We start from the raw sequence: 14,378 nt of genomic DNA, 5'->3' as shown, positions 1-14,378 counted from the left end.
CAAAGCATAACCGTACACTCAACATCGAAAAACTAGGTGAGCCTGGAGCTTGTTGCCAACCTTAACGCAAATAAAACCCGCACCCCAATTTCGTGCTTCACTTTTTTTTAAAAAATATGCGGGATTATTCGCATAAATACAGTAATTTTATTCTGGAGTACCTAAACATCAAAATCCGGCTGTCGATAATATGCAAACGAAGCATTCTCCAGTTCTTTGACCATATAGTCCGACGTAGAGAGGAGAACCTAGAGAAGCCCATCATCGCAGAAAATGTCACTGGCAATAGAGAGCGTGGACCTGCTCCTACATACTGGTCGAACACCATATAACAAGCAACTGGGGTCGTCTCAAGGCTTTGCGTCTAGCTCAGAACTGGAAATGATGGAGAGGTATACATAAATCTCCAAGGAAATTACAGTCCTCAGAATTGAGGAAGTGATTAAGGAAGAAGGATGACCTCTCCTTTGATTAGCAGTTTGCATATCTATCATATATCTGAGATATCCTCTCTTATTCCAAAGTACAGTAGCCATTGTTTTCCAACTTTCAGGGCCACGTATTAGGCTAGTTATTTAATACATGTGGTCGTGTAATAGGACATGAATATGGGAAATTACACCATGAATCATTATAGTTACTCTTTCATGAAACTTTTCTCATGCAGTATCATAACTTCATGCTTTGTTTCATTTCAGGGAACTAACTTGCAAGGATCCTAGATCGGAATTGGGCTACCGTCTCACTGTTCAGGTAGACACTCATGATCCTGCTCGACCTTTGACTGTTGTACATGTCCCATCATTGGGAAATAAGGTAATGTTGACTATTTATCAGTTCCCAGTAGAATCAGCTGCCAAGAACTAGTGTTGTACTGTGCTTATTAAAGGTATCATAGATATTGCTCAGTTTTCAATTAATGACTTTTGAATGAACTGAGAAAATTGGTTATTAGGATGCAAATTTTATGTAGAGACTGGCTCTAACTTGCTTATCCAAATATAGTTGATCTTTTGTGAAATTCATACAGGGCATTTCAAGGCTAAATTGCCTAGCTTGCAACAGCTTACACAGTGACCAGGCTGAGTCCATACTCCTGGCAGATTCGTAATGATATCCTTGCTACTAAAACTGCTACTGTACCTTAGTATTGATTCAAGTTTTCACAATAACATTACAATTATAATTGTGTCTACTCTGTTACAGCCACCTGTAGCCACTCATTATGACATCATTTTAGGAAACTTGTATTAATTCATATCAGTTCATTTTCATGTTTTGTCAGAGAAGAATCTTAAATATGAATCATAAAAGTATTGGAAAGGAACATTCAAGTTGTTTAAAGATAGGGACTTGAAAAAAGAAACTCATCATTGGATAAACACAATGGCAGGCCAGTGCAGAAAGAAAACAAAGAGGCAAGGACAGTCTTCATTTCTACAGTCTTTGTACAAAGCATTATACCAGGGAGTCATTTTTTATAGAGCGATTCAGTTAAATATGTTTGTGATGGTGAGCATTTTGTACGATGGACCCGTTCCATTTAGGCAATGTTGAATCAACAGTACACAGGTGGTTGAACACCTGTAGAGTAATATTTCATAAAGATTAAAGAAAGCTCCACTCTCCACTTAAAACTAATAATTTTCAGACAATTACATCTTTATAATGATATTGTGCTGTGTAGCAATAAGATATACCACATATTCACTGGCGGAACATGAAATCCCAACACCAAGGTGGAGTTGTGCTAGATAAATGAAATTCAGGAGGCGTTTGCACATCTGAAAGATATGACGCCTGTTTATATTTGTATGCTAGTTGACGAACAGTGGCGGTAGCAAGTTTGCTTTAAATACACGCTGTATACTACGTGAACGTTATTCATCGTCCTGTGTTGACGTGAGGTGAGTGTGAGTCAGTCATGCCTTTAAGGAGACGAAGAAAGCAGTATCAGCAGCTTACTGAGTTAGAACAAGGCCATGTAAATAGGGCTACGAAAAGGTGGATGTTCTTTCTGCGATATTGCAGAAAAACTTGGCAGGAATGTATTCTCAATGGAATGGTCATGACAAGGCAGTGTCTCAAGAAGACCAGAGTCTGACGGCAGCACATGGGCCACTATGAAGAGGGAAGACAGTCATATTCGCCACATGGCTGTAGTAGATCATACTGCTTCTGCAGCAGCTATTAGAGCTTCAGTTGGCACCAGAGTGACACAGCAAACTGTAACAAATCAGTTAGTTGCGGGACAGCTCTGAGCCAGATGTCCTGTAGTGTTCATGCCACGATCTCTTACTGCAACTTCAGTGGGGTGGAGTGGAGATCTGTTGTGTTCTCAGATAAGAGCCGTTTTTGTTTTGGTGCCAGAAATAGCCTTAGGTTGTTAAGGAGGAGGCCAGGTGAGTGCATGGAACTTAGCTGTCTGTGCCATCGACAAACTGGACCTATACCAGAAGTTGTGGACTGGGGAGCGATTTCCTTTGACAGCATGAGCATTGTTCTTACCGTTTTCCAAAGAACCTTGACAGCAGATTTAAATGTCAGCCTGGTGATTGAACTGGTTGTGCTGCCATTCATTCCCAGTATTCATGGGAGTGTTTTCCAACAGTAGAACGATCGTCCTCACACCACTGCTGTCACCCAGCATGCTCTACAGAGTGTCAACCAGTTACCATGGTCTGCGAGATCACCAGACCTTTTGCCTGTTGAGCACACAGGCGTGGATCTCTATCCCACAAAATGACATACGCCCTGTACGACATGTTTGCATGCTTGCATTCAAAATCATGGCGACTAGAGCAGTTATTAATGTACCACCATGTTACGTGTCTTTCTTGTTCATATTTAAATGTGTGACCTGGAAAAATGTAATCAAATACCTAGACAGTAGCCTAAATTGCATTTCTCTAAACTAATGTCTTTTTGGTGTTGGGATTTCATTTTCTGCTGGTGTACATGAATAATCCCTGCCATCGAATAATCCTTGCACCCTAAGTTTAGGAAGGAAAATTTTGAAAAGAAAAAAAAAAATCTTTTGCAGTTATGACCTGTTGCGCAGAAAAAGATCTGAAGTCAGATTTTTCATTTTTGAGGTTTTTGTAGTTCTAAAATTGGCATGAAATTCTGAGTATTTTAAAAGGGTTCCTGCTCCTAGGTGCAGTTCTTCAGAAGATATTAATCATTGACTGCTGTTGTTAAGAAAACTATATTTTTAGAAAAATGTAATTACAGCCATCACTAATTTTCTTGTCAATTGTGTACAGTTTTCATGGCATCCAATAGCGAAGACTCCAACTGCTGCATAACTTAGTTTGCTAAAAAGACCCCATAGGTAGAGCAAGAAAACAAAACATACAAATTCAATTTTTACACCCCAGACACTTCTGTTCAGCTCTGGTATAAAATTTCAATTTCCGTCTTCGGGTCCCTTCCCGCGTAATGGGTCACACACATATATAGCTTTGTTCAATATTAATACAGTAGAAATCCATTATAGCGAGAGTTCAGAATACTTACTCACTCACTCACTCACTCCGTAGGCTACTGAGGGACGTGAAGTTCCCGTGCCGATCTCACAATCCTCTTCCATCCTTTTCTATATTGAGTCTGCTCTTCCCAGTTATCAGTTTGGAGGGTCCACTATACCTTGTTGATCTCCTTCTTTCAGGTGCTTCGAGGTCTTTCTGAAGGTCTTTTCCCATTAGAGATCCCTTGTATAGTATACCCTACAGGGCATACATCCATAGCTCAAATACATGAAACAACAGTGCGTTACATAACTTACCTGCTTTCCTGTCCATAAAATAATTTACACCTGAGTGCTGCAACTGGTGAATGGGCGTTTCGGGTTCTTGTGACGAGAGTTTAACTGGACAGGGATAATACTCTAATAATTTTAATTTTGGAAATGAGGAACTCTGTACTTATTTAGCTGTTTAATTGACAAAGCATAGTCAATTAATAAATCTTTAACAGATCTTCTTTATAATATACCGCACTCTAAAATGCCATAAACGGCTTACATTTGTACCTTACAAAGGCAAAAATAAAACGATGTCGCCGTGCTGATTGGATGGATGGATGGATGGATGGATGGATGGATGGATGGATGGATGGATGGATGGATGGATGGATGGATGGATGGATGGATGGATGGATGGATGGATGGATGGATGGATGGATGGATGGATGGATGGATGGATGGATGGATGGATGGATGGATGGATGGATGGATGGATGGATGGATGGATGGATGGATGGATGGATGGATGGATGGATGGATGGATGGATGGATGGATGGATGGATGGATGGATGGATGGATGGATGGATGGATGGATGGATGGATGGATGGATGGATGGATGGATGGATGGATGGATGGATGGATGGATGGATGGATGGATGGATGGATGGATGGATGGATGGATGGATGGATGGATGGATGGATGGATGGATGGATGGATGGATGGATGGATGGATGGATGGATGGATGGATGGATGGATGGATGGATGGATGGATGGATGGATGGATGGATGGATGGATGGATGGATGGATGGATGGATGGATGGATGGATGGATGGATGGATGGATGGATGGATGGATGGATGGATGGATGGATGGATGGATGGATGGATGGATGGATGGATGGATGGATGGATGGATGGATGGATGGATGGATGGATGGATGGATGGATGGATGGATGGATGGATGGATGGATGGATGGATGGATGGATGGATGGATGGATGGATGGATGGATGGATGGATGGATGGATGGATGGATGGATGGATGGATGGATGGATGGATGGATGGATGGATGGATGGATGGATGGATGGATGGATGGATGGATGGATGGATGGATGGATGGATGGATGGATGGATGGATGGATGGATGGATGGATGGATGGATGGATGGATGGATGGATGGATGGATGGATGGATGGATGGATGGATGGATGGATGGATGGATGGATGGATGGATGGATGGATGGATGGATGGATGGATGGATGGATGGATGGATGGATGGATGGATGGATGGATGGATGGATGGATGGATGGATGGATGGATGGATGGATGGATGGATGGATGGATGGATGGATGGATGGATGGATGGATGGATGGATGGATGGATGGATGGATGGATGGATGGATGGATGGATGGATGGATGGATGGATGGATGGATGGATGGATGGATGGATGGATGGATGGATGGATGGATGGATGGATGGATGGATGGATGGATGGATGGATGGATGGATGGATGGATGGATGGATGGATGGATGGATGGATGGATGGATGGATGGATGGATGGATGGATGGATGGATGGATGGATGGATGGATGGATGGATGGATGGATGGATGGATGGATGGATGGATGGATGGATGGATGGATGGATGGATGGATGGATGGATGGATGGATGGATGGATGGATGGATGGATGGATGGATGGATGGATGGATGGATGGATGGATGGATGGATGGATGGATGGATGGATGGATGGATGGATGGATGGATGGATGGATGGATGGATGGATGGATGGATGGATGGATGGATGGATGGATGGATGGATGGATGGATGGATGGATGGATGGATGGATGGATGGATGGATGGATGGATGGATGGATGGATGGATGGATGGATGGATGGATGGATGGATGGATGGATGGATGGATGGATGGATGGATGGATGGATGGATGGATGGATGGATGGATGGATGGATGGATGGATGGATGGATGGATGGATGGATGGATGGATGGATGGATGGATGGATGGATGGATGGATGGATGGATGGATGGATGGATGGATGGATGGATGGATGGATGGATGGATGGATGGATGGATGGATGGATGGATGGATGGATGGATGGATGGATGGATGGATGGATGGATGGATGGATGGATGGATGGATGGATGGATGGATGGATGGATGGATGGATGGATGGATGGATGGATGGATGGATGGATGGATGGATGGATGGATGGATGGATGGATGGATGGATGGATGGATGGATGGATGGATGGATGGATGGATGGATGGATGGATGGATGGATGGATGGATGGATGGATGGATGGATGGATGGATGGATGGATGGATGGATGGATGGATGGATGGATGGATGGATGGATGGATGGATGGATGGATGGATGGATGGATGGATGGATGGATGGATGGATGGATGGATGGATGGATGGATGGATGGATGGATGGATGGATGGATGGATGGATGGATGGATGGATGGATGGATGGATGGATGGATGGATGGATGGATGGATGGATGGATGGATGGATGGATGGATGGATGGATGGATGGATGGATGGATGGATGGATGGATGGATGGATGGATGGATGGATGGATGGATGGATGGATGGATGGATGGATGGATGGATGGATGGATGGATGGATGGATGGATGGATGGATGGATGGATGGATGGATGGATGGATGGATGGATGGATGGATGGATGGATGGATGGATGGATGGATGGATGGATGGATGGATGGATGGATGGATGGATGGATGGATGGATGGATGGATGGATGGATGGATGGATGGATGGATGGATGGATGGATGGATGGATGGATGGATGGATGGATGGATGGATGGATGGATGGATGGATGGATGGATGGATGGATGGATGGATGGATGGATGGATGGATGGATGGATGGATGGATGGATGGATGGATGGATGGATGGATGGATGGATGGATGGATGGATGGATGGATGGATGGATGGATGGATGGATGGATGGATGGATGGATGGATGGATGGATGGATGGATGGATGGATGGATGGATGGATGGATGGATGGATGGATGGATGGATGGATGGATGGATGGATGGATGGATGGATGGATGGATGGATGGATGGATGGATGGATGGATGGATGGATGGATGGATGGATGGATGGATGGATGGATGGATGGATGGATGGATGGATGGATGGATGGATGGATGGATGGATGGATGGATGGATGGATGGATGGATGGATGGATGGATGGATGGATGGATGGATGGATGGATGGATGGATGGATGGATGGATGGATGGATGGATGGATGGATGGATGGATGGATGGATGGATGGATGGATGGATGGATGGATGGATGGATGGATGGATGGATGGATGGATGGATGGATGGATGGATGGATGGATGGATGGATGGATGGATGGATGGATGGATGGATGGATGGATGGATGGATGGATGGATGGATGGATGGATGGATGGATGGATGGATGGATGGATGGATGGATGGATGGATGGATGGATGGATGGATGGATGGATGGATGGATGGATGGATGGATGGATGGATGGATGGATGGATGGATGGATGGATGGATGGATGGATGGATGGATGGATGGATGGATGGATGGATGGATGGATGGATGGATGGATGGATGGATGGATGGATGGATGGATGGATGGATGGATGGATGGATGGATGGATGGATGGATGGATGGATGGATGGATGGATGGATGGATGGATGGATGGATGGATGGATGGATGGATGGATGGATGGATGGATGGATGGATGGATGGATGGATGGATGGATGGATGGATGGATGGATGGATGGATGGATGGATGGATGGATGGATGGATGGATGGATGGATGGATGGATGGATGGATGGATGGATGGATGGATGGATGGATGGATGGATGGATGGATGGATGGATGGATGGATGGATGGATGGATGGATGGATGGATGGATGGATGGATGGATGGATGGATGGATGGATGGATGGATGGATGGATGGATGGATGGATGGATGGATGGATGGATGGATGGATGGATGGATGGATGGATGGATGGATGGATGGATGGATGGATGGATGGATGGATGGATGGATGGATGGATGGATGGATGGATGGATGGATGGATGGATGGATGGATGGATGGATGGATGGATGGATGGATGGATGGATGGATGGATGGATGGATGGATGGATGGATGGATGGATGGATGGATGGATGGATGGATGGATGGATGGATGGATGGATGGATGGATGGATGGATGGATGGATGGATGGATGGATGGATGGATGGATGGATGGATGGATGGATGGATGGATGGATGGATGGATGGATGGATGGATGGATGGATGGATGGATGGATGGATGGATGGATGGATGGATGGATGGATGGATGGATGGATGGATGGATGGATGGATGGATGGATGGATGGATGGATGGATGGATGGATGGATGGATGGATGGATGGATGGATGGATGGATGGATGGATGGATGGATGGATGGATGGATGGATGGATGGATGGATGGATGGATGGATGGATGGATGGATGGATGGATGGATGGATGGATGGATGGATGGATGGATGGATGGATGGATGGATGGATGGATGGATGGATGGATGGATGGATGGATGGATGGATGGATGGATGGATGGATGGATGGATGGATGGATGGATGGATGGATGGATGGATGGATGGATGGATGGATGGATGGATGGATGGATGGATGGATGGATGGATGGATGGATGGATGGATGGATGGATGGATGGATGGATGGATGGATGGATGGATGGATGGATGGATGGATGGATGGATGGATGGATGGATGGATGGATGGATGGATGGATGGATGGATGGATGGATGGATGGATGGATGGATGGATGGATGGATGGATGGATGGATGGATGGATGGATGGATGGATGGATGGATGGATGGATGGATGGATGGATGGATGGATGGATGGATGGATGGATGGATGGATGGATGGATGGATGGATGGATGGATGGATGGATGGATGGATGGATGGATGGATGGATGGATGGATGGATGGATGGATGGATGGATGGATGGATGGATGGATGGATGGATGGATGGATGGATGGATGGATGGATGGATGGATGGATGGATGGATGGATGGATGGATGGATTATAAAGTCCTTCGGTGAACATCATTACCATTGGACCTACAAATAAAAACAAGGTCCTAGGATTAGGGACGTTTTGCAGAAATAAATTTACTATTAAGGTTCCCTCACATTTGGGGAGATATTTACATATAAACAGAAACACTGAATGCTATAAAGGGCAGCTAAAAACCGAACACTGAATATACTTGTTGCCCGATTCCACATAAAAAGCACAGAGATGTGAACTCATACCCTCTGGGTAAACTACATAATTACCAGACCATGTAATAATCAAGATCAAATCTACTAGTACACAAAGATAACATATATTCTATACACATAAATATGAACAAGCAAGAAGAAAGAAAAAAAGTCTCTGTCAAGCAAATAAATCTCTTCTGAAAGGAGAAGAAACGAGCTACTGCGTGCTTTTAAAAATGGCCGACAGTTCCTGGGGTGCAGTATTTGTGCCAGTGACCTGGCTGTGTAGCCAGTGAAGGTCCCACGCACACACAAAATCGTAAACAAGGCTAACATTGATCTCGTCCCACAAGTTTCTGGACTCATCACAAAAGGGCTTTCATTTTTGTCTTCTCTCGACAAACATATGAGCCTCAACAACTTCTTACAAGAAGTAGGGAACCTGCCTGACTGCCGAAACAGTCAGTTCTACTTAGCACTACCTTGCCAAACAATATCCCTCCCGAAGGCTATTAATCAATTCTACAAGTAAGAATATTCACACACGACTTTTCATAATGTCAGGACACAATTCAACAATTATGCACCAGCCTGAACTTGGATTTACGACACCGCTTTACGCAACAAAAGAACATACGATCATTTTTCAAATGTTACAGCATTTTAACCACAACACTCAACTTAACTAAATTATTCTCAATCTCTAGCTGTTGGTTATAACTATTGGACATTGTTTTCGTATAAAGTTCAGATACAGAATTCTTGGGATTATTATACCCAAAGAGGATTACAATCTCTGTCACGACTGTTACTAGCCCAAGACCATAGAAAAGAAAAGAAAAGAAAAGATCCACCTAATAAATACAAATATTTATTGTAACTCTTTGAATTACAGTACCGGTTTCGACTTTCTACGAAGTCATCTTCAGCTGTGTTATACTCTTACATTAGTTACAATTTGGTGTTGTGCCTTGCCAAATGATTATGTGTAACAGACATTGGCGTGTTTCAAAGTGGTTAGTTGAATGCTCCTGATCTTGAGTATGTCTATTGACCTAAAACTCGTGTTGATCACCTTATTAAAATATTAACCATATAAACACTTTAAAATGCTCACAACACTTGATAAAAAATACCTTAAAATATATATGTCTTATTACAGTCCCATTATAGCGGGTAAAAACTTGTTCTTAAAATGAGTTGACATCTTGCGTTGTTATTGAATCATCCAGCATGAGAAGATTGTATGCATGAGTTCGTATGGGGTATTTTTGTACTATTATGCACTTGAGTTCGTATGGGGGTACTTTTGTACTGTTGGATTTTATCTAAAGTTCAACCACTTGTCAGTTACAAATATTCTAGTATTATTAAATACGTGTACATATGAAGGTGGTATGTGCAGCCGAAGTTGTTGATAGTCTTGAAAGCATTAAATGCAGTTCACTTGAGTGTGTGAAACCAGTAGCTGGTGGTGGCTCTTTCCCTGTCTATGACTATTGATAAATATTGTTGCTGAGTGGTTGAGAAGCGTACAATCTGGCTGCCTGATGTGCACTGCAACTATCAGATACAATGAACACATTAATGCCGTGAAACACAACCATTTTTCTGCAATAGTTCAACATATGGACACATATAAACATAGTTTTACGAATATAGATAACGATATGAAAATATTGAGCACAAACCCCAAAGGCCCCTTACTCAATATAACAGAACAATTATACTTAACATTGGATCAATACACTAACCCCAATTACAATATTAATGAAATAACCGAACAAACCAACATCTTATTTAATAATGTTATCCCCATTGTAAAAAAAAACTACTATCTAAAAACAGTCAACAAACAACGTCAGACATGAACCACAGCGCAGACGAATGACATGCCCAACTCCGCCCGTACACACATGACAGCTCCTCCCACCCATCCCTCCATTCCCTTTACAGCAACAGACACTAATACCAGAAGAACACGTTACAGTGCACGCCAGGCAGCCAGATTGTACGTTTCTCAACCACTCAGCAACAAGAAGTAACTATCATTTAACACACACACAAGCAGGCACTTTCAGAATAATAATTTCTAATTCAATCTTACCTTTCGCCTTTTACAGATATTTATCAATAGTCATAGACAGGGAAAGAGCCACCGCCAGCTACTGGTTTCACACACTCAAGTGAACTGCATTTAACGCTTTCAAGACTATCAACAACTTCGGCTGCACATACCACCTTCATAAGTACACGTATTTAAAAATACTAGAATATTTGTAAGCTGACAAGTGGTTGAACTTTAGATAAAATCCAACAGTACAAAAGTACCCCCATACGAACTCAAGTGCATAATAGTACAAAAATACCCCATACGAACTCATGCATACAATCTTCTCATGCTGGATGATTCAATAACAACGCAAGATGTCAACTCATTTTAAGAACAAGTTTTTACCCGCTATAATGGGACTGTAATAAGACATATATATTTTAAAGTATTTTTTATCAAGTAGTGTGAGCATTTTAAAGTGTTTATATGGTTAATATTTTAATAAGGTGATCAACACGAGTTTTAGGTCAATAGACATACTCAAGATCAGGAGCATTAAACTAACCACTTTGAAACACGCCAATGTCTGTTACACATAATCATTTGGCAAGGCACAACACCAAATTGTAACTAATGTAAGGGTATAACACAGCTGAAGATGACTTCGCAGGAAGTCGAAACCGGTACTGTAATTCAAAGAGTTACAATAAATATTAGTATTGATTAGATGGATCTTTTCTTTTCTTTTCTTTTCTTTTCTTTTCTTTTCTTTTCTTTTCTTTTCTTTTCTTTTCTTTTCTTTTCTTTTCTTTTCTTTTCTATGATATATGATAGATATCACTACGGAGCATAATGAAACTAATAAATCAAGATAGTCCAAGACCTGCAAGGTCATGGTCTTCGTTAAAAAATATTTCTTTTAGTTTTTGTTTACATTCTTTTAAATTTATTTCCCATGAGTTGAGATACTATTTATTCTCAATACTCTTAGTTTGTAATAGACATTTTTCTATATTATTTGTAGCAGTTAACTTAAGATGTTTTAAAATGTATTTTATTATTTTCAGTGTATTCCTTGTATGATTGGTTAGTAATAGGCACTTTTCTATGTTATAATTGTAGCTCGTTAACTTAAGATGTTTATAAAGTGTAACATATTTTCAGTGTATTCCTTGTATGATTGGTTAATGATTCTGACTTTTGACCTTAAAGTTACCTATAGGCTGATGATGCCCGTAACAAGGGGCGAAACATGTTTCTAAGAAGTGTACATAGTATAACGTAAATTACACCCACATAGCACGTGGCATGTATTGAATAGGTGGTAAAATAGAATAAATTATTTTGTGATAATTTGCTCAAAGAAAAGCATTGTCATAGCTGCTCAATACATCAGACGGTTATATTCTCATACATTCTTGCAACGATTATCAGAGCAACCCATCAAACTACCTACTCAGTTTGCCTATCCTGAAATCTATGTATCCATTAATACCAAAAAGATGTCAGATATAAAGAAGCCAGTCCAGTATGTTCCAGAAGAAGAAGAACCCCAATAATTCTGGCACTCTATTCTTCAGTGGCCAACAGTGGAATAAACAATATGCTAGTAAATCATGCTTGGTGCTGTAGATTTGTTCGTTTTTTTTTCTTTCTTTCTTTTTTTTTTTTTTTTTTCCTAGTGGTTTATATTGGTGTTTTTATATTCCTCAAATTTTGTAGGAGATATTCAACATTGGACATTCCTGTGTCAAAATGCGTGTGTTCAAGATAATACTTGGTATTATCATTACCTTTTGTGTCCATTTTGATTTAAAATTAGTGTCAATATTGAAAAATGAATCTTTTATTCTGTGTGTTGTGGACAAAAGCGACTATTAATGCTGAAGGATTCAATAATGTGTTGAATTAGATACATTGTTAAAAAAAAGGATTTATTATGGTTGAATACATTTTCATTGAATATTTCATGACACTTTTATCTTACATAATTAACTGAGCAGTTTAAACTGTTGATGGCTGTTGATTTCATAAAGGTCTTAAGTCCAGCTGTTTTGAAAATTAATAGCACATACATTACACATGAAATTACTATTATTTTGTGTTTAATCAGTGAGTATATGTGTATATTTTTAAACTAATAACAACAAAGTTATTTTAATGTGACCCAGAAATTGCTAAACAGTTATTTTAGTTTTCTGAAAAGTAGGTTTTCTGGACTGAAGTCCTTTCTGCAGTCAACGATTCCAATATAGTAGAGATTGGTTTAAATCATTCTCTGCTCACATTTTTAAGTTGTTACACAAGTAAAGATTTTAACATGGCCAAATATTTTTGAACACTGACATTTTCATTATGTTCTTTAAGGATAAATTTAATCTGTTTCCTTATTTGTTGTGTGAATCTCTTTGTATTTCCTCATGCCTTGAGATTTGAGACATTTTTCATGTCATGGTTTCATATTTGCTTACTGATGAGTATAACAGATTCATAGATACGGCCTTTTGTGCAATTCTTGCCAAATGTACTTTAGTTTCTATAATACTGATCTAAGGCAGTCCACCTGACTTCAGCTCCTTGTTCTCTCAAGATAATTTTATCAACAACAAAATAGTATCTTATAGTCAGAGGTGAACATTTGTTCATCAAATTTTTTATTATGTTAATATATTGATCTGCTAAGAAATTTTGTTGTGTGTTGCAGGAATGTGAGATCGCTGACCGAGCAATAAGGTCAGATCTTCTCTCGATGGAGAGGCTTCTAGTTCATACTATTTATGTCCGAACGAAAAGCCGACTGGCAGAGCTGAAACAAGAGTTACAAACTATGCTGAAGGATGTTGAATGTAAGTAGTGGATAATTTCCTGATAAGTATATAATGAACATAATTGAATTGTTGCCTTTCTCTGCACACATTTTAGTGAGTACCGTATCCATCACAAACTATCACAAATTATAATATATTTATTCCCTCCCATAAGATAATCTTGAAATATTGAAAAGATCCTAGGGACTGAGAAGAAATAAATCTGAAAGAATTGGTAGATGAGGAGGAAAGCTGATCTATGTAGAGAGCAGTGATGTGGCTTTTGTACGTGTTCTTTTGCAGTTTTTTGTAGATTTGGAGTTTGTCTTTTTATGGCTTCTTGTAGGTGTAGCCCGGCTCCATGGCTAAATTGTTAGTATGCTGGCCTTTGAC

The 14,378-nt window shown here is 41.1% G+C and overlaps 1 protein-coding gene across 1 annotated transcript in view; it reads left to right on the top strand.

Annotated features, from left to right (window-relative positions):
* Nucleotides 1–14,378, top strand: part of MED14 (mediator complex subunit 14) — a 286,657-nt gene that overhangs the window by 86,771 nt on the left and 185,508 nt on the right. Inside the window, exons 9-10 of the mRNA XM_068225329.1 lie at nt 699–816; nt 13,883–14,024. Of these exons, the coding sequence (XP_068081430.1) occupies nt 699–816; nt 13,883–14,024 (260 nt within the window). The remainder of the gene's footprint in view (nt 1–698; nt 817–13,882; nt 14,025–14,378) is intronic.

This window comes from Anabrus simplex, chromosome 1, assembly GCF_040414725.1.
Source record: "Anabrus simplex isolate iqAnaSimp1 chromosome 1, ASM4041472v1, whole genome shotgun sequence".
Classification (NCBI taxonomy): Eukaryota; Metazoa; Arthropoda; class Insecta; order Orthoptera; family Tettigoniidae; genus Anabrus; species Anabrus simplex.
The sequence above is the reverse complement of the archived record's forward strand: the minus strand, read 5'-3'. Positions and strand labels throughout refer to the sequence as shown.